Source organism: Rhea pennata, chromosome 8 (genome assembly GCF_028389875.1).
Source record: "Rhea pennata isolate bPtePen1 chromosome 8, bPtePen1.pri, whole genome shotgun sequence".
Classification (NCBI taxonomy): Eukaryota; Metazoa; Chordata; class Aves; order Rheiformes; family Rheidae; genus Rhea; species Rhea pennata.
The window spans coordinates 16,229,278-16,251,019 of NC_084670.1; the positions used below are offsets into that span (position 1 = coordinate 16,229,278).

The window sequence follows — 21,742 nt, forward strand, 5'->3', positions numbered from 1 at the left end:
ATTCAAGGCCAGCCTGGATGCAACGCTGTCTAACATGCTCACCCTAGGTGACCCTGCTGAGCAGGGGGGCTGGACTAGATGATCTCCAGAGGTCCCTTCCAACCTGACTGATTCTAGGATTCTATGACACAACAAGGTCCTGATCTCCCAGCTTTAATAGGTGGGGGAGCTGAGGTGGCAAGCATACCAAGCAACAAGCTTGTGGCCTGAATACAGCAAAGAGGAATAAAAGAGGCAGAACACCACAGAATCCAATGACCACTGTTAGCAGAAGTTTCCATTACTCAAAGCAGCAGCAAGCTGTACCTCTGGCAGATAGCAAGCATTTCTGGCTGGGTACACTCAAGTTAGTTTTAAATAAGATAGCTTGAGTAAGAGCCAAGCTACAGAGGCAATGTTGATTTGCTGCTACAGTGTGGACTAGTATCCCATAGATCACAGCACAATAAATGACTCCTCATTAAATTCAACACTAATGCATTTAGCCTGATTCTCAGAGAACTCAGAGTAGCTTCTATAAAGTTAGTTTCAGTAACTTGATACTACTCTAACACACAGCATGGACACATCTAAAATACAAATATCCACAGGCCAACAGAACATGAACGAAAGTATTTTTCTTTTTTTTTTAAAAAAAAGAAAGGATCTGACATAGCAAGGTGCCCAAACTTTGATTTAAAAAAATACCACTCTGATGAATTTTAACAGCTTTTATTTCATTGCAGATTTAGGTACACTTCTAGTCTTCTAATGGAAACTAATAGTATCAGGGTAACTTAAATTCAAAAGAGACAATTTTATTTTAAATTTTATTTCTACTGTGAGCCTATACAAACTCCTCATGCAGCAATAAGCTAGTTTTTCTTTAAGTGGCTTAGATGCTAACAGAAATTACAGAACTGCCAACCACATCTGGTAGGACTAGGAATGTAGCCAAGATTAGTGGTATAATAGATATACTGTTACCAAACCGTTTAGCTAACTATCTAGCAAACACTCTGTCATAAACTACAATAGCTACAGTAGTTTTGAAGAACTGCATGAGGTTCAGCGCTTCTACAGCTTCACTGAGATATGGTTTGATGCAAACAATTAAATATTCACATAAGTTAAAAAAAAATAGGTATTATAATTCATCATTCATGCATATTTCTAAACCATCCTCTACCCACTATATATTACTACCTTGCTAATTGAATAGCGTATTTAGCCAGAACTTGCTCTATTTTTACACAATAAGAGATTGTGTTAGAGTTTACATCCCTATCCAAATTACTTGTATATACATCCTGAAGTGTGATACATGACAGCAACTTGACATTTACCTCATTTACAGATTTCAGTACTTATATTCCCTACTCAATGAATAATTTCATGGTATTATACATATATTAATGTTATTTTAAAATTCTAAATACATCAATACTATATGTTTTTTTGTATCTTACACATAACTGAATAAACTATGAACACTTAATAGTATGAAGCTGAACACTTCTTATCGTTTACAAATTCTGATACTCACTAAAACTTTTATTAAAAGAATTCAGTGTTGTTCTTTCCCTGTCTGGCCCTCTTCAGAAAATGGTTTAGGATCATCAAGCAGCTTGCTGAATCAAGACCTATTCCATTACAAAAACCTTATTTTCCAACACATCTGTTACCCACTACTATGTTTAACCACTTCTTTACTGTGCTGCTATATCCTGTTGCCTCTGCAGTCCTTACCAAGAGGTCTGAGAATTAAACAAGGAGTTATTGTTCCTTTGAGTGCTATTCTAACTCAAGAATGCAGTCAGACTGTGCTCTTGTCTCTGATAAGCACACTTGTCTGAGTACTTTCTGTGCAAAAGAATCAAATGTTTTGAACAAAACATGAATTACTGAAGACAAACTTGTCAATCTAATAACATGGGTTCACTGCCTATGTTTCAAGTTCTTCTGACTTTTCAGGTATGAAAGGAGGTTAGTGGGGAGGTGTAGAAGAGAACAATTCTTGAACCATGATCAGTCCACAAAGCTTTTAAATATAAGCAATAAAGGTCATGCATAAAAGACTATCCATGTTCATGTTCTCTTTCCCATTCATCCTGTATGCCTTCTCACCCACTAACTGCATCCACAACTTTCGCTCACATTAGGAGGATCTCTAAGAGACCACTCACTAGAAATCAAAATCCAGTTAACCCTACACTACCACTTAATTTTGTTTTTCTCAGTATGTTGACTATTCCCTTTCAGAAGTGATGCTCATGCCTCCTTTTGTTCCCAGCTACATTCCTGCTTCTCTCTGTTCAGTTACTCTGTGTCCCTACATTTTCTGTTTGGTTCTCTTCTCACATGCTATATGTTATACTGCTCCTTTCCACCCTTCTGCATGTAAGGGCCATAGAGTCCTCCAACTGGGAAAGGCCTGAATGTTGGCCTGTAACAGCACTTCCACTTTCTCCTGAAGAGCAGTTCCTCCTGAATAGCATTTACCTCTCAGATGCAGGGGGTTTCACTCTTCCACCCCATTCTCAACAGCTTGCACAAAATAAAAAAAGTGGGACCAGTATGATGACAGGGAAGAAGTAAAAGAAAATGAAGAATATACATTGGTCCACTCCATCAATTTTCAGTAGTTGTTTCATGAACATTTAAACTCTCAATGATCCACAAACCACAGCCTTCTGTAAGAGTCAATATCAGCAGTCTACTCTTATTATTTTCCTGTCATTAGAGCAATGATTTAATTTATACATGTTAAAAATAATTTTTAACTGAACGTACAGAACTATACTGTAGACTGCACTTATTTTAATCACAATCCTATAACTGTTGAAGTAAACTGATCACAGTTACTTGAATACAGTACGTGATTAAAATAACGCTTTGAAACTTGCCAATAAAGGTCAATAAGCTCTAGTTTTCTATTACAAAAGTCATTATTAAATTTTTTGTTTACTGAGAGGGCATTTTATCTCAGCACATCAAATCTTCCTGGGGCACTCGGCTAATAAGGCTCATTAATTAGATCTCATGATGACTGCTGTGTGGCGAATGTTATTTAGCACTATACTCTTTATTGACAGACAAACTGAAGGTATTAAGTGCTGATGTTCAGTTTCAAACTTTGAAATAGGAATTTACAGCAGATCCTGCACAGGAATATCTCCTCAGAATGGCCCAAGGAGTATAATTGTTCATACCTTTATCATCACATCTGTGAGACCTTTGTAAAGAAATCTCTTAACAAATTCCTTGTGCACCTCTGCATCTTGATTTCTAGTCATCTCCTTCTCTCTGTTTATAACCAATGCAACTGGCACAATATGCTACCGTGCACAACAGTGCTAAATATGCAAATGTCTCCTACATGCAGCTCTTTCAGTCTTAAATTATATATCATTCTATGAATAAAATTTTATTCTAAATCCTTTCCTTGCCACTTTATGTTGTTTGTCTACTTCTCCAAATGAATGAATGTAGAGATAAATAAGTAACTTCTGGACATTTGCAGCCTCTCTTTGAAAAAAATGAAGAACTCTGTTCTTGGTTGTCCTGATGTTTCATTGCTTCATCAAAACCCAAGAGCTGTACTTGATAATACTGAAAATGCAATCGTTTCTAAAGGAGCTAAGAGAAATAAAAAAGATTTTTTTTAAAAAAAAAGTCACAAACAATCCAGCACTCTCTCAAGGAAAACTAGCATAGTTCAAATGTGGGTTGATCCAAAAAGAGCAGTATACGCTGTAAATAAGGAAAAAAGTAAATAGAAAAGACTGTACGCAGCAAAGCAGGAGAACAGGATTAGTTTCTAAGCTATCCTGTTCAAATAAATATTAAGCCAGAACAGCAGCTATGCAGAACAAAATCCTCTAGTCCACGTCTTTCCAACTACATATAACTGACTTTTTACATACATATCTATTCCACAAGCTGTCTTGAAGTATATCACTTTTTTAAAAAATTACAAATATCAAGTATTGAATTGTGAGACCAATATTATGAAAAAACAGACTGATAAAACTTCAGTGTATTTACTGATAAAGTGAGCTCATAACACATATTTGACCCATAGTTATTGTATCAGAGAAATCATTCCAGTTTATGCATAATACGTGCAATTCCCATATTCAGTACCTTCAGAATGTGTCCCAAACTAAGAATTCAGCAGGTTGAAGGAGAGATATCAGACTATATTTGAATATAATGTGAGCATGATAACATTTCAAAAAAAGAAAATAGGCAAAAAGCTTAACCATTATAGAACTGTAGCAATATACAATGATACCATTGCTTACCATGCTGACCAATATTGTTCCATTGTTTCCAGGATATCTCCAAATAGCTGTTTGCATCCAGGTATTATCTCTATGTTTTTACTTAGTTTTGTTCTGGAAGGGGCAGTGAGAAGTGCCTGTATAGTATTTATTGATGCAATGGGGTTTTGGACCACAAGTAGGACATATGAGCAACATAGCAATGCAAATAATATTTGCATCAGAATATCTGTATACATTCTACATAGTATATTTAGCATTTACAAAAGGGAGAACGAGAGAGAGAAGAGATATCACACTAACTATATGAAAAAAAAATTGTTTTGGTAATGCTGTAGTATAAGTTAGATTTAGGCCAAAACATTAACTTATTTTTAATTGCTATTTGGAGCAACTTAGGTTGGAAGAATCAAAATATTCACATAGATTTCTCCCTAAACTCTTACTTATTACTAGGCAGGTGAATCACTATTTAGCATTGTTTTCTTACAGGTCTTACTCACAGATTGTTGGTAATATAGTTCCTCAGAACCCAGTTATTTCACTGGAGTCAGGAGAATTTACTGAGACAAATGAGTCTGACTCTTCTATAAACAGTAAGACATTTCACACTTTTGCATTTGATATATACAAAAATATACTCACTAATTACTTTAAACAGGTAATATCCACTCAGGTATTAGTCATTTCTCCTGTTCCATCATTACAGGATATATGCCTGGGTGTATAATGTATTATGTGTATTATCTAATAATTTAAGGTCCTATTTGGAATTACTGCAGTATGTAGAAAGAGAATTGAACTCAAATTATTTTCCACTGAAGTCAACAGAAGAGATACAATAGTCCATTCAAATGCTACAGATCCAAGACCAAAGCCAGTTATTAAGGAACCTTGGAAATTATCCTTGGTTTTATTACAGCCTCTCAGTAAAAATAAACAAACTGCACAAATGGTAAAGTAGTATTGCATTAAATAACATTCCTGAAGAACTTCTTAATAGTAAAAGAAAAAGATTACTTAGTCATGTTTCTTGCCAGGAAATCCTTTCTGCAGATCTCTCCCATTCCTGGAAAATGGTTGATTCTCTGAAGTAGGAGAGAAAAATGAAAGGAAGTTGAACTTTTTAGTATTCCTGTCACAGCTATTACAAGCAATCCCTTAAAACATTCAACTACATATACACACATAGTTAATACTATATATAAATCATCCAAGAGAATATCTTATGTTAAGCTGGGTATCCTCTAAAGATACTATAAATTGTGTTCTACAACAGATTTTCACCTGAATACCTCCACTGATTTCACTTTATATGAAAGGAGGATCTATCATTCTTTTATTCAAAAAGTTATTTAGGAACAAAGAATGCTGTCAAAAAGTAATGATAAAAAAGGAATTATTTATTCACAAAGACTAGGGAGAGAGGCTTTGCTTAACTCACTGCTTAAAAGTTTACGAGCAGCTTATAAAATGATATTTTGCATCTTCTTTCAAACTCTGAGCATTCACAACACCCAACTAGCAGACAAAAGCATGAGAGAACAGCCTCAAATATTTAAACACCAGATTCCAAATAGTATGAACAAATAACTCTGGAAAAGAAAATAGGATTTAAAAACACGTAGTTGGCTTTGTTGCAGTCAGGTTGTTTTTGCTTTGTTTTGTGCTTTCTTTCCACACAGATGTAACTGACCAAGACTGACATACGTTTCAGCATGAAACAGTTTACTGACTATTCAGAATGCTATCTCCCACTCTACCTGGTAGTTCCGAAGCTCAGCAATCTTTTCTTGTTGCACAGCACAATCACTCCAAATAAGATTTGCTGTTTCATCCTCATCAGCTGTTTTCACAAATCCCATTTCTCGTATTACTACACGTACTACAAAAAAATTATATAGTTTAGAAATATTCCAAATATTTAAAAGATATTTATTATTTTTTAAAAAATTGAATATATTTTGAACATTTTCAATATTCAAGCCTTTGTCAGAAAATAGCATTAGTAAAAAAGTTGTTATTCTTGTAGTATTTCCATCGGCTTATTGCAGATCTGTCACTATAGGACCTTTTACTGAGGCTGGAAGCACAGAGCAACCACTTATACGAACTGTAAAGAGAATCTAGGCATTCCACAATGATTTAGTCAAAGTCCACTTGCACCTCAATGGCTTTACAATTTAATCTTAGCTATCATAGAAGTTAATTTTAAAAATGTGGTGAATATAAGTTTCACTACAGACAGGAAACAAGAAGCCTTCTCAAGTTAAGGTACAGTAGTTGCAAGAGCAAGTGCACGCATTATGTGAACATCAAAAAGAGAAGAATCGGAAAAAGAAATAGAAAAGTTTGGAAAAAGTTGAGGCACTGCTCAAGGAGAAAAGACTTTTCTGAAGAACTCACAAAACTAGTATTTATTCTTCTACCTTAAACTATCCCTTCTGCTATTTGCATAGTGAATTTGTTTGATACCTTTCCCCAGAGAGGCCGTATCTCTGGCTTTTCACATATTCCCCACCTGGTAAAGTCAGTAAGGTCCATTTCAGTATACTATGTTTAGAGTTTGAAAATTTGTCACTACTTCTGGCTCAAAACTTGAGCCAGAGAGAAATCCTAGAACTGCTTCCCATCTAATCAATCCATACAGAACAGATGCCATTGCAAGTCTCAGAAATAATTCTTAGCTCTGACTTCTCTGAAAAAATCCTTGAACCATTTCCAGAGTTGGAAGGAGATAAGGCTGAAGGAGGTGTTATTCTTCAGGCATGAATAAGTATTCCAGTGAGAAGGAAAAGCATTAACACTGAGACAGTTGGCTGTGGTTTTTTTTTTTTTTTTTTTTTTTTTTTTTTTTTGGAGTTATCAGAACAAACTCATCATGCAAATTACAGGCTGAATAGAAACACAGAAACATATATTCAGTGTCATTGTGTACTGTTAAACAAGAGTCAGCAATGATCCCACCTCCCAAATTCTCTTCCCATATTCCACCAAAAGCTTGAATTATAATGTTGTTCCGACAAGCCTGCTATTTAAAACGCTGAAGCCAAATTATATTATTCTAGTTTTGTATGCTTTTTATTCTACAACAGAAAGACAAACTACAAATTTAGTGTGATAGTAGCCCTAAGCATCAACTTAAAAACACAAGCAGATTTTATCAAGAAAAATCTCTATAAGGGATCCCTATAGTTAACATTTAACTTAAATTTTTCATCTTCTAAATCTTTAGGTATACTCCTCAACATATGCAACCCTTAAGACTTTTTTTTTAAGCTTCTTTGATTCAGTTTTTGCATTTCATGGCCCTTTCTTGAGTAACAAATGGATAGTAATAGATGCACAGTGTGCAAAACTATCAACTAAATGTTACAAAAAAGAACAAAGGCTTCTTAGAAAAGAAAATCCTTTGGAAATGACTCATTGTCAGCTTGTTGCAGAATCCATTAATTCACCCCATTAATTAGTAATTCATTCACGTCAATGGCTATTATGATAAAAACCAAAATATGTAGTTTCCTACCAATTTCATATTTTGTGCCCGCAACATTTGCGGTGATGACTCCATTCTTCTTCTTCTTTCTGACTTTTCTTTTAATTGTGCTTTGATAAGGTTGTTCTGAACTCAAAGTCAGACGACTGGTTCCATGGTTATCTTTGAAATATAATGTTGTAAAAATCAACATGATTATACTTCAAATAATGTACAATAATGAACAAAAAGCACCACAATACAAAGCAACATCTGAGCTAATCTGTTAAAAACATTTAGAGGTACAAGTATACTAAAATAATTAATAGGATATATTAAAAATACATAACTCTCATACCTCCCTCATTAGGCAAGGATGGCATTATAATCTAGGAAGGTACGGAAGCAGAGTCCAAATTCCGTTCCAAGTTCTCAGAAAACGATGGGGCTATCGAAGCCAAATTATTTAAAGGTCTAGTCATACCATTTTAATCTCTGGTTGTAGCAAATATTAATTCTGAAATAGACAAATATCAGCATTAAAAATAAGAGAGAGACTGTTACAGAGAGATTATGAAGAAATTTAAACAGCAGAAAAGCAAATATGAAACTATTTTTATTAGCAAGTTAAAAGTCATGCTTCTTTTAAAGGATTAATCAAGTTATTGAAAATATGAAACTTTGTTTGTTACAATTCAATCATGTTGTTTCCAGGAAAAATCACTTTGCAGTACACATTTTCAGAATAAGAATATATTATCTCACTTTCTTATTTTAATTTGCATGTGGGAGATTTGGAGATGAAAAGATCTAACATTGAATTAGATCATTGTCTCAAACTTTCTCCAAAAATCTCATTGAATTTATGGTAACTTTAAATCATAAATAAAAATTTAAAATCATACATGCATGCATAGTATACATTCTAAGGTATCAAAAGGGAAACAATTGAAATTACCTTAATGATCATTTTTTCACTTTTTCATTTTTGGAGGGTTTTTTAATTGATTTTTCAAGAATCACTTCATGACACCACTGACATAATTTCAAAGATGTATTAGGCTGTCAAGTATCTAGAATTGTCAGCTTTTAAAGCAAGTATTCACATAAAATGTTATTTTTCATGCCCATATTACTGGTACAAAATTCCAACTTTTTTTCCTATATAGAAATATAATGCAAGATGCGAAATCCCACATGCTAAAATGTTTTTAAAATCCCACTTAACCCCGTAAGAACAACTGGCTAAAAGATTAAAGAAACCCTCAGGAGTAAAACACTGTTCTAAATATAACACTAGACTGGATTCAGACATGCAGCATTCTGTTATTAACAAGCTTGCAGGGAAAAAAAAAAGGGGGTAATTTTTGGCAGGCTGCCTCAAACTAACCTAGGATTTTCTTATGAAACTTATATGCAGTATAAGTCACTTAGATTTTAAAATGCTTTGACTTCTTTTCTGATATTGTAAGTGTGGCTAAAGTTCTTTACATCAGCTTTAGGTTAGTTTACATTATTGTTCATGGTGTTTCCAAAAATTATTTTAAATAACTTTATATACAGCACGATGAGGTGTTTTTTTTTTTTTTTTTTTTTTGCTGTAGTTGTCTTCAATCTACAATAAGCATGACGACAAAATACAGAGTTCTAAAGTTGAATTAGCATGTGGATTGTAAATCCTGAATATCAAATATACAAATACACCATTAAATTACTGTAAAATACACAATAAAGTACATTTAAACAATATAAAGCCTCTGATTTGTCATTTCAGTTTTTAGTCATATGTAACAGTTCTTTCCTCAAATCAAAGTAAATTGCATGTGATAGCATGACCTCTGATCTAAAATCAGCTTGTCACAAGATTGAACAAGATGCAAATTAGCAAAATTACCAAAACACTAGTTGTAAATCGTGTGTGCATATATATGTGAGTGCTTGTGAGAGAAAAAATTACAGTATATTTTACTCATATTCTGGACAAGGTCATACTTTTCCTTAAGTCAATTAATGCAAAAGGATAAAAATAACAGATTGTGATTCTTTTATGACTGTAGTTAATGTACAAATTCTGCTTTGAACTAAAACAAAGCAACTCCCCTCACATCCACTCAACGGAGTTACACAAATACACACTGAAACACAATCCCGTGTATTTATTTAGGGAGTAAGAATAGGAGATTTTTTCTATACATAGATAAAACATTTGACACAATAATAGTAACTCTCACCTTCACCTATTTAACCTATTTACAACATTTTGCTGTATCAGAACTCCCAGAGAATATCCCCCAAATCAAACTAAAACTGGGCGATCATTCTGAAGTTCGAATTCTCTGGATGTCACCCTTTGAGAAGGTGGCCTGAAAATCCTACTGTCCTCTGCACTACTAAAATTAGACACAAAGATATGAAAGTAAAGCATTCACCCTCCTAAAAAAAGCACTATTAAGGAAAAGCAATACTGGACACAATGTCTCAGTGAACAGTGTATCTTACCTGTTTCTCAAGCTAAGAGTATCACCCACATATAAGACATCTTTAGCTTCTGGAAATAATACTTAAATACTTCTGTTGGCCAATTAAGGATTCATGTGCACATATCCAAATTCCTAGCAGTTGTTCTTTAGCTGTGCTGGCTAAAAGCTTTTAACCAATCTGGAAAAATGTCAGGGAGATTAATGCTTCCTTATGAGAAATGCCAGTCTTTACTAATACATCATGATTTACATGCTACAAAATGGTAGTAAAACCAAGCAGCTCAGAGCTTTCATTCAGCTTGTAGAAAAATATCTGCCAGAAATTAGTCAATGCATTGTATTTTCGAGTTGGATCACACACCTCAAAACCACACTATGCTGCTGACTTGCAGTTTTTCCTCAATATATAAAATGTCCATGACTTTGGATCAGTTAATGATCCTTCAGATGGGCAGACTATCAGCAGTACAAATAATATATTACGATATTTGGATGGACTAGAGAGCTATGGAAATGCATGGGAAGACTTTACCAATGAAGATGTTTCATAGGATCAGTCCTTGCAGTAAATCTGCAACTGTTTCTCAGCCTAGAGCTTAGGTCAGCAGTTCTCTAACTGGGAGAGCAAATCCCCTGCGGGAGATAGGAGGGCATCTCTGCGGAGGGTAAAAGACGAGCTCTTGCGGGGGTGCAGAGGGAGATGCAGCTGGAAGGAGATGGCTGCATACAGACAGGGCACCGCGACACCACAGTGCAGTTCTATAAACCCTGGCAGCCATCAGCCTCCGTGTGTATTTCCTCTTTTCAACTTCTCTACAGCAGGAATCATCTCAGATTATTACCTCTATTAGCTGTGCTTGGCTACAACAGCATCGAGACTACTCTCTCTAGTAACCTACCCGGAAGACCTGTTTTTAAGGGAAGGCTTCAAATAGCACGGATGAAAATACTGTATTTCCAAACTGGGAGCGACAGAGCTTGCTTAACCTTGGCAAATCTGCTATCAGGAATCTCTGAACACACAGAGTCAAAAAAACGATTGTGATTTTTACTGTATACCATTTCCCTCCTGAAATCAGGATACACACAATTTAGTTCAGGTTTGTTGCTCATCTGTATTGAATCAAGGACAGTAGAAAGAAAATGGTTAATCTATAAATGAAGAGATGTTTATGAAGGAGAAAAGAGTGTGTCTATTTAGACTAACACAGTTTTATACAAATAAGCTCTTTGAGTAGAAGTGTTCTAGGGAGAATGAAAGACGAGATGTTATCATACAGTCACCTGGCAAAAGCGAGAGCGCAGCAGCAGGAGAGTTACACTGGACACAATGCCTCTTTTCATGCAGAAGAAAAAAAAATACAGGTAGGGTAGTCTTCCTGGAGAGGGAACATCATTGTACACAGACAGGTACAGAGGTAGATGCTTGTGTCCATCTAAAGGAATAAGCTGAGCAAGGTACAGCAAAAGCAAGCGGGCAAAAGTAGTACCAAAGCGTGCTGGAGGCTGCAAGGGCATCTGAGTTAAAGGCAGGGGATGGTGGCAAGAACAGCCGGATCTGATGTTAAGAAGAAATTTTCACCTATTGGTGCATATTTTGTACAATTCATGCTAAAAAGGAAACACTGAAGAGACACTCCTTCAAAACAGAAAACAGATCTTCGAAAAAAAAAAATAAATAAAGCAATTTATGATTTTGAACCAGTTCTTTGTCAACTATCTTACCAGTTCTAGGAAGTTCTGCTTAGAGCTGTTGCTACTTCTTGCTGCCACAGGAGACCTAAGTACACCTTTGTAGCACTACTCTGCCCGTCAGCTAATTATTACTTGCATCAGGTTGTGGCCTGTTATGACAGGTCACTTGTCCCAGTCATTAAACAATACAAAATACATATTCCCTCACATCCAGACTTCCCCAGAAAATAAGAACCAAACATAAATCAAAGGCAGTATTGCAATAAATTGTTACAATATCCATCAGCAGTGCCCAGAAACGTTCCACAGATAGCATGCTTATTCAGGTTCAATTTTTATTTCCCCTAGAGAAGCTAGTACTATGTATTGGAAGCACTTGAAGTGCAAGGTGATAATGAGGACTGGTATTACTGTCAGCTTTTCAGTGGCTACCTAATAAGCTGTATCGTCCATTCAGGCAAAAAAGACTGGGCACTTCTGCTACACTCTCTTCCACTTAGTCAACATCATTTCTGTGTGGTAAAGAAGTTACTGCGTAAACATGCAGGTACACTTTCTGCTTTCAGGTTTTTTGGGTCTAATATAATCTGCTACCTCTGCACATGCTAGTGTGTGGTTTTCTAATTTTATTAGTTTATGGCAGTCTGGAAGAGCCATTGCAAAACATACTAAGTAAGATTTTCACACAGATAGTTTTCCAAAGGAAAAAAAAAATAGTCATTTCTCCTGTTTAAATGTAGGAAAATGTTGCATCCAAAATGTCGATAGAATTTTTAACTGAATTCTACTTAGGAACTCAATGACTTAGAGGAGTAAAGAAAATCATTTGTGCTAAGCAGCTAGATCAGCTCTTGATCAAAATAATTCAATAATAAGTTCAAAGAATAGCTCAAAGAATAGTAAGTTCAAAATAACACAAAACTCTAACAAAGTAGGAGATCTCAGTCCAGTTTCCACTTTTCTTTTACTGTTCATAAAGGAAGAGTTATGGTATTTGGAGGAGCATCGAAGTATGCAAAATGTCTGTCAGTAAGAATACTGGAATTCGTAGAATTTACATTTTTGCTCTCCCCATTTTGCTGTCACTAATATATTATTCTATGGTCTTCTAAAGTAAAAAAAAGTGGTCATGTTCATAGAAAAAGAAGCTTCTATGCTAAGACACCAATTTCTAAACACATCCTATATACAAAACTATGATAAAAAATTGTAACATTATAGCAAAAAATGGTATTTTTTACTATCACAAAAATAAAGTGCATCATGAAGTTCTAAAACCACTTGAAAAAAATTCTCTGGTCTAAATTATATGAAAATATTTTTACACAAATCACCCTTCCATTTCTTTCTTACTTTATTCTATATTGCTTGCAACTGACTTCTGCCTTTCATGTTCCTTCACTATTAGGTCCTTATGCAGTGTGGAGCTGAAATTATTATTTTTATCTCTAAATAGAAACATACGTGCCATCAAGCCCTTCCCCTGCTACAAGGGTAAGCATCCCAGTAAAAGCATCAAAATAGAGAGGGTAGTCAAATTAAAACTTAAAATAAAACAATGCAACTTGTGAATATATTCCAAAGAATCAGGCCAATGAGATTCTTCAACAAAAGATGAATCAAACCATTAACTACAGAACTACAACTATGCACTCTAACAAAAAGAGACTAGTTCACATATGTATACTTAAAATAGATTTAGAAAATTAATAATGATAAAATTATCCTTTACCAAAACACTCCAAGGTCTAAAGCAGAGATAATACTCTATCAATCAAGGTCATGTTTTTAATGTGAACCCTTTCTTTTTAGATATCATTTGACAATACAGTACAGTTTGAAAAACTACACAGGCTATACATATATTGAAAACGACTTCAGAGTCGTGGCACATATGACAATACCTCTGAAAGACTATTAGCTTTTAAATTTCTTCCTATTTTAGACTGTTTCCATATCTACAGTGAAATTGGATTGTCAGTTGTATTTGAATTACCAGGATTCTTTGCATACAGACAAGTAATCACTCACCAACAGTGGAATATTTTAGTATAGATATTCAAGCTAGCAGACTGCTTTCATCCAAGTCCATTAGTGTAATTTACTCAGTCTGCCAAAGTGTCTGTAAACGCTCAGTAGCTAGGAAGGAATCCACACAGCTCCTGACATAAGAAGCTTTCACTCTGAAATGGAGACAGACTTTAGATATAGTTATATAACTTGGCACATGACCATAACGATGAAGGGCAACAGCACAGTGTTGCACCCCCAGCCTACAATTAGTTGGAAAATTTCACAGAAATAACAAAAAGCAACAAAGTGAAAATAGTCTTCAGAGCACAGACCCAGCAAAACATCTTTTTTACAGTCTGACCTAAATAATAAATTTTGCGCTTCCTTTAGATCTCAGGGGACAAGGTCCAGGATCCACTCTAGTGGTTTGCTATTTATTACAAAGATACCATATTTTCAACCAACAAGTAAGCACTAATCAGAACTTCTCAAAGTAATAAATAATAGTGATACATCTGAAATACATACAAAGTCTGTTCTTTGCATATTTAATTCTTGAGATAAAGAAAAATTCCCCCAAATAAGAAAAAAATCTAACTTATTTTTAAACATGCCACGTGAGATCTTGCTCAATTACACAAAACTATAATCTACTCTTGATCTGGAATTGAACTATAAAATGCAGATTCAAAATGAGATTATGACATTAACAAATGATAATAGAGAAAAATCTTTACTACTATCATCAAATAGCAAGGCAACAATTTGCAGGTACTGAACTACAGAATTAAAAGCATCATATCCTTTCATGATTTTAGTAAGTGTCTCGACAAAACGTATGCTGAACTTAAAGGTTCCTACTACATCCTAGCATAGCTTAGCAGTTTGGTTTTAACATGCTAAAAGAACAACTCAATGGCAAATTCTCATTCCTACATAGAATTCTGCATGCAAAAAGCAATTCTCATTTTAAGGCTCAATGTGTCATCAAAATGATAAATTTGTTTTTAAAAGGCTATCTGTCAAATAGCTTTAAATGAATAAACATTAGAGCTTGGTTCAAAACATTTTGAAGTTGAAGGAAATCTATTAACTTCAGCAGCATTTGTTTTCAATAAATGAAATGAGATGTTTATTCAGCAGCTCTTTCAGATAAAGTTAACGTACAGTTTTCAGATGTTTGAGTTGCTAAATAGACAGCTATAAGCTATACAAGAATAAAAACGGCATGACAACTTAAATTTTTTTGAATCACATGCAGTACTGTAAGACAATTCTCTCAATCTGATCCCTCTCAAATATTTTATCAAAGTGGTCAGCACTTTTAAAGTTTTACAAAATTTGTTTAAACTACTAAGCATTATAACTATGGTGACAGCACTCTACCTCTGAATCCACGCGTCACTGTTACATGAACAGGAGCATAACCTTACAACTGCCATTTCACTTTTGAGATCAGATTCATCAAGGGCTCTAAAATCAGTCTTAGCTTTTTTGCAGCATAGCTGGTATAACAAATACAACAGCACAGCACCTATTTCGTAATACTGAAAGCATAAGTTATACTGGATAGTCGAGGGTAGGCTAGACCCTTCCAGCCTACTTTCAAAACATTATATAAAACAGAGTTTGTGTCACAGTTACAAAATTATCTTTTGCTAGAAAAATAAAGATGCATTATCTTTAGAGAGAAGGTTACTTTCTACTGCCAGTTACATCATTCAGTTACCCATGTCACTACATTTGGTTATTACATCAGTTATACATGTCTATGCAGAACACCCAGATATGTACAGTGTGAGTTTCATGAAAGACTTGCCTTTGGTATTGCCCAACTTTGCACCTAATAGTTCTGCATTAGGTTTCTAAACTTGTTTAATATTTCATATTTTGTGACTCTAAGTATAGATCCTTGATCGGAAATATGGGAAATTTATTAGAAACTCTGACATGGCTGAAATCTCACAAGGTAGAGTTTCACACAAAATACTTGTTCCTTACTCACAATTTAAAGATCACAATTGGGCATAAAAGCATTTTGTTTCATCTTTTCAGTGCTGCAGTGGAGGAACGTTGCTTCTTTTTGCTCTCCTGTTCATTTTCCAAAAGGGATCTTCCAACTCTTATCCAAATTTAAATTAATTTCAAAGCTTTCAAAGTTGAGGAACTTTTTTTAAAAAAAAAAGGACCACCAAGACCTCCAAAGTGTGTTTCATAGCAGAGTACACAATGTGACTGTTAGTTTGTTCTCACCCTTCCAAAAGCCTTGAGGAAAGTGATAACATATTTCAGGCTGTTAGCAAAATTAGTATAGAGCTACATATTTATATTCTGAATATTGAAAGGAAAAGGTCAATTAAAAAAATCAAGCTAGAACTAGAACTGCAATAAAAATGTCAATGTTTGTACCTATTTCTTGTTCAGTAAGATACAGGAAACACACTTTCACTTGCCTTATCAGTTAGTGTATGATGATAACAAATCAATAATTTATAAGGAAAATGCAAGGAATTTTTGATAAAAACCAACTTCACTTAGCATTCATAATGGCAAGGAAAAACATTGGCAAAATAGCTCAAATATACCAAAGAGCAACCATGTTTTTACACTGTAAAATCTGAATTTTAGAAAATATAGCTCTGCATCATTTGCTACTAAAAAATAACACCTTTCATAATCACTTTCTTGAACTCTGTCAGCACAAAGCATGGACAATGCATAGTTGTCGTACTACTGCTCACCACTTCAGTAAGTGTTGGTAACACTAAAAAACTGCTAGCAGGTTAGGATTTTCCTAACTTTGAAATAGAGCATTTTACTAAATCTAAAACAATGTTCCTTAGCCCATGGTCACAATAAGGTCCACTGAACACTGCTGAATGAAATAACATCTCTATTGTAACTACCTACTTTGTAATATCACCAACTCTTCTACCTCTGTTTAGAATAGTATCAGAGTGCTATAAGCATTTTCAGCAATTCATATCCTAGACTAGAGCACATTGGCCACATCTGGTCTGCAAAGGACAGCTGACTGACACCTACCCTACCACTCTACATGAAATGTTCCCTTTAAAGGACATTAGGGACCATAAGTATGAGAAACTGTCAACTATTGGACTGCCAGCCATTAAGGGCTAATGCTCTTTGTGGCTAATGAAAGAAACAGAACTCTGTAATAATAATGTGCAAAAATAATTGTAATACTTGAGTAAAGTAACATTAACATCTGGCATTGAAAATGTGTTTTTGATGGGGGAAAGGGTAAAGAGAGAGTTAGAAGAGGAACAGAGCCATGGCACTTGTGCAAACATCTGTTTGGCTTTTATTTTTGCAGTGCACCACACCTGCTCTTCACTATAGCATGCCAAAATAGACCAATCTGTATTACTAGGTGCTTTTGATTATGTCCAACACACACTAATCATCACTGAAATTAACTATTTCTTACTGTTTCTATCCTTCTCAATAGATTAATTTCTCTAGCAACAGCATTACATAAGCATCTACAAGGTAAGATATCTTAACATTTTATATGAATCAGAATATTTGTCTTTACATAGTGTAATAGGAAAAAAAAAAACACTAAACCCTTTAATGATACTGCTACAATTGCAATGACTCCTTATATTATAAATTGCCCCTGTGGGGAGATGTACTAATGATCGTGAATAAAGAATGTCATTAGAAGGCTCCCCTTCAAGCATGTAACTCTCCCTTCTTGCTTTAACTTGATGGCATTAGCTCCATGTGAGAATGGCCTCAAGTTCCAAGCAACACAAATATGGTTAATGCCAGTTCTACAGACATTCACATGTTGTAAGAATCACACCCCAACTACATTATCTCTCCCCTTACATCTGGTATTTTCCTGGCCTACACTTGACAGATCTACTTCAGCATTACTGAATACAGACTGCAACCATCAAAAACCGCTCGCAACCATCAAACACTGCTCACAAAGACTCTAGCAGGGAATTACATCATCCAAATTCACATGCTGCCACAGTAGAACGTGTTCTAGTTTAGCAGAAAGGATGGTACAGCAGCCTGAAATCTATACTGACTGACATTAGCCTCCAGTTTCAGCACCTGATTTGAAAATGCTAAGCAAAACTCAGAACGTGGATAAGCTACCAGGTGTGCTCATGAGAAACATCCAAAGTTCTCTTGGCAGCAGAAGTACAAAGAAAAGGTGCTCTGTCGTCATCACTAAATTGTTTTATCGTATTATACTGACACTTTCTTTTATTATAATGATCTGCTCAGCCCCACTGGCAATATCTGCACATTTTTATAGGGTTGCTTACTGGCCTCCAGTATTTTGATTACTACGCCAAATAATTCTACTCTGTAAAGAATAAATGATAGCTAAAAAAATCTTTCAGTTGGCCTACTCTATCACTAAGGCCACTGCAACCACTCTCCATAGTTTACCTGATAAAGCTGCCCAGAAACATGACATCCGAGCAAAAGCAAGTTTTTCTCCCCAAAGTTTAATATTTCTGACTTAATGGGACCACTAATTTTGAAAATAGTTCTGCAAATAAAAACAGTAGAAAAATCAGCAATTTCAGAAGAATGCAATTCCAGAGAAGCCTCTCTAGATGGAATTGACCCAATTCATAAAAACTCCTTTTAAAGGCTGAATTACTTCCAATTCCCCTGCGTCATGCTATTTTTATCCATTGTAGGGGATCTAATGAAAGAGTAATGAGATGTGATTCCAGTATCCTGTTATAGGAATATTTTGTGCATGTGTCACCCATACAGAGAAATACAGCATGTATTTCCTGCCAGTCAAAAAGCCTAGAAATACACTGTGCCTTAAATATTGACCATAAACTAAATAGTGGAATATCTAAAGCAAGAAAGAAAAAGGAAGTACATTAGACTCTGCAAACACTAGTTTTACTTTTTGCTAAGAACAAAGCAGCATGTGAATATTCTACCAAAAAGTATTCCCAGATGATACTCAGAAGATCAGAGTAACATACCTCCTGAATCACAACAGCATTACTGCTGCAACCCTGTAGTACTGAACAGTTCTATTTAGTGACTAATCATACGCTGTCTCTGAGCTACAGAATATACTGACAATGACATTGGAGGTTTTACTGTAGTTTAAAATAATGGAAAAAAATCTGAGGCGATAACTGACCTAAGCATGCCTATTTCCCTTCAAGTCTTTAATCACAGCCGTAGCACAGTTCCATGTTTGGAAAAATATCAGAGCCAGTGCTGTCCTCATCCATCCCATGATCAGCTCCCCAAAAGAAAGACTTAAAAGCAATTGGCTCTGGAGTGTTTGTTTTCCCTGTTTAAAAAGTCTTTGTGGGTTCATCTAGAACCAGACTTCAGAAGTGCACTGAAATACAAATCCTCAGTCAGAAGGGGTATTTATTCCTCTTTATTGAGAAATAAAGAGAAATTTGATTTCTCTTTATTTTAAGATGTATGATGCAAGATACATTCTTCAGGTAATCTTTTAAGGGACATTCTTAACAAAACTGAAGGGCATGAACTTACCCAAGCAAATAAATACTGGCTGAAAAGTTACTCACTTTTTAATATTAAAGAGAATTACATTCATTTATTATGTTATAATAAACTCTCATAAAATAAAACATTGCTGAGAAATAGTCCACACACTTCTGTATTCATCATATTATTTGAGACTAAAAATTACAGTGTATATCCTTTTGTGTTTCTCACTCTCAAACATATCACACCTTTCATTTTACAGAATAATTTTGGTTGCCAGTGAGCAAATCCTTTATTCATTTACTTGATGATGAGAGATAGGAAAAAAGAACGTTTAGCTATAAATGCTCCAAACCCAGACAAATGCTCTTCTAAATACAAATGTATGGAACAGTTCAACACACCTATTAACCAGAAGAATAAATCTTTCAGTAAGTGCTTAATACAAAGTATTAATACATATGAGAGGGAAGGAGAGGACCTGTGAAAATCCAGACAAAACAAATGGAGAAGAAACTGAGATTCACAGTTGGCTATTGGCCCAGGACTTGACTACTATTTCACAAATATGAAACTCCTTCCCAATTTTTCTTCTGGCAATCAAAGGAGCATAAAAACAAGAACTTTTGGAAAACCTCTGGAAAATTTCCACAGTTCCTCTTTTGGAAGGAATAGATACATACACAAAGTACAGAAATGGTCTCAAGTTTGCAGTGTAAACGAGATCATAGGATCTCCTCCACAGCCCACTGAAGTAAATGTAGACATATCTATTGACTTTTGAGTACTTTAAATAATAGAGTGTAAGTTCCAGAATAGCCCTGGAGATGGCACAATTCAGGAATATAATTAAAACATGCACTAATAAAGCCAATCCATGTTTCATCCAGGTCAAAACTATACTCCATTTAAATCAAATCTTTGGCACAGTAGCAATTACAGCTAAAAACAGAGTTGCATCTGAATCTCTCTCCCCTTTTGACAAAGACTATAAGTATCAAGCATTGCTTTTAGGTCTACCGACAGTGCCTCATGTTCCATAGTTCAAATAGGATTCACTCCTCATTCAGAAACAGGGATTACTGTGCAGGCAATATACAGCTACTCAGAACAATGAAATGTCTTATGCTGCTGTGCAGACGCATCCTTTGACCAGCTAGTCCATCAAGTTTGACCACATTCATACAGATGTTCCTGAATCCAGTTTCTTTATCAAACAGAAAGATAAACTATGAACTCAACAACACATGAGAAAGAGCATAAAAACTGAGAAAAAGGGAGCAAGAACACTGGAAAAAGAACTCACTCCAAAATGTATGTGGTATACACAAATTAAGTCAAATTAAAGTTAATGTATTTCAGTTAACAGGCTACAATAGAGAGCAACAGCAAAAAATAAAGCTTTGGTAGATGCATGCAGCACTATGATCTATCAATTTCCTCATAAAAACTACTGATAAGAGTGCAAAATATTTATCTATCATGGATTTGACTGACAAGTTTACACACTGCAAAATAAACATTCATACCAGGACCATTCACTGATATGAAAAAGGGTTTAAAATAACTCTGTTGTAGAACTAGCTGAATGAAATCACTTACCTGTAAGCGTTGTACTGCTGAAACTACCTGGAGAGTCACCTCTGAAAACAAATTTTTCTATCCTTAGCATTTTTTACATCTCTTTCTTACCCTTTCTAAATATTTTATTTTTGTATTTTGAGTGAAAATGGAAATACATGATATATGCAATAAAAAAACAACAACATTTTCCCACTTTACTTAGAGTATGGCAAGAACAGTGGGAAGAAAGTCAGTGGGATTTAGTCATAATAATAAGCTAAAGTGAAATGAAATCTAAAAAGAGAAAATGACCCAGTGATTGCGAAGGAGTTACACCAAAGAGATGAGGTATTATAACCAGAACAACAATTTCTTCAAATGTAGAATTAAGAGGTCAAGACCACAATAACGTAAAATTGTAGCAGAGAACTAAGGTACATAAAATGAATACGGAAGATAGAGTTCATGCACTGATACGAAAAACTGGATTATGATTCTCTTCCGGCTTTGGACAGATGGGATTATTTTTTTGAAATCAAACCTGGTTGGCTTGATTGAGGCAATCAATGAGGCAAAAAATGAAACCATGGAGTGCAATTTTTAACCCAAACATGAAACGAACTTCAGTAAAGCAATGGAAAGAGAAATGTTACCTCATTTCCTGAAATAATCCTTTCTGGACAGATGACATTGCAAGTGCATTTATTCCTCAAATATAAAGACATAATGGTAGAATCATCTGAATAAATGAAGATTCCTACAGTGCA

General features: G+C 34.9%; 1 protein-coding gene across 4 annotated transcripts in view; it reads right to left on the bottom strand.

Moving 5' to 3' along the window:
* The window catches only part of TTLL7 (tubulin tyrosine ligase like 7), a 77,155-nt gene that overhangs the window by 49,321 nt on the left and 6,092 nt on the right, over positions 1-21,742 (bottom strand). For 3 of the 4 annotated variants that reach the window (XR_009959140.1, XM_062581784.1, XM_062581786.1), the window contains exons 3-6: positions 8,099-8,257; positions 7,792-7,923; positions 6,029-6,150; positions 5,286-5,353 (exon numbers count right to left, since the gene is read on the bottom strand). Coding sequence is in view for 3 of the 4 variants with exons in the window: in XM_062581784.1 (XP_062437768.1) it covers positions 5,286-5,353; positions 6,029-6,150; positions 7,792-7,923; positions 8,099-8,123 (347 nt within the window). In the remaining variant the exon portion in view is untranslated. Of the gene's footprint in view, positions 1-5,285; positions 5,354-6,028; positions 6,151-7,791; positions 7,924-8,098; positions 8,258-13,946; positions 13,993-21,742 lie in introns of those variants that run through there. The other variant, XM_062581785.1, reaches the window with a different exon arrangement.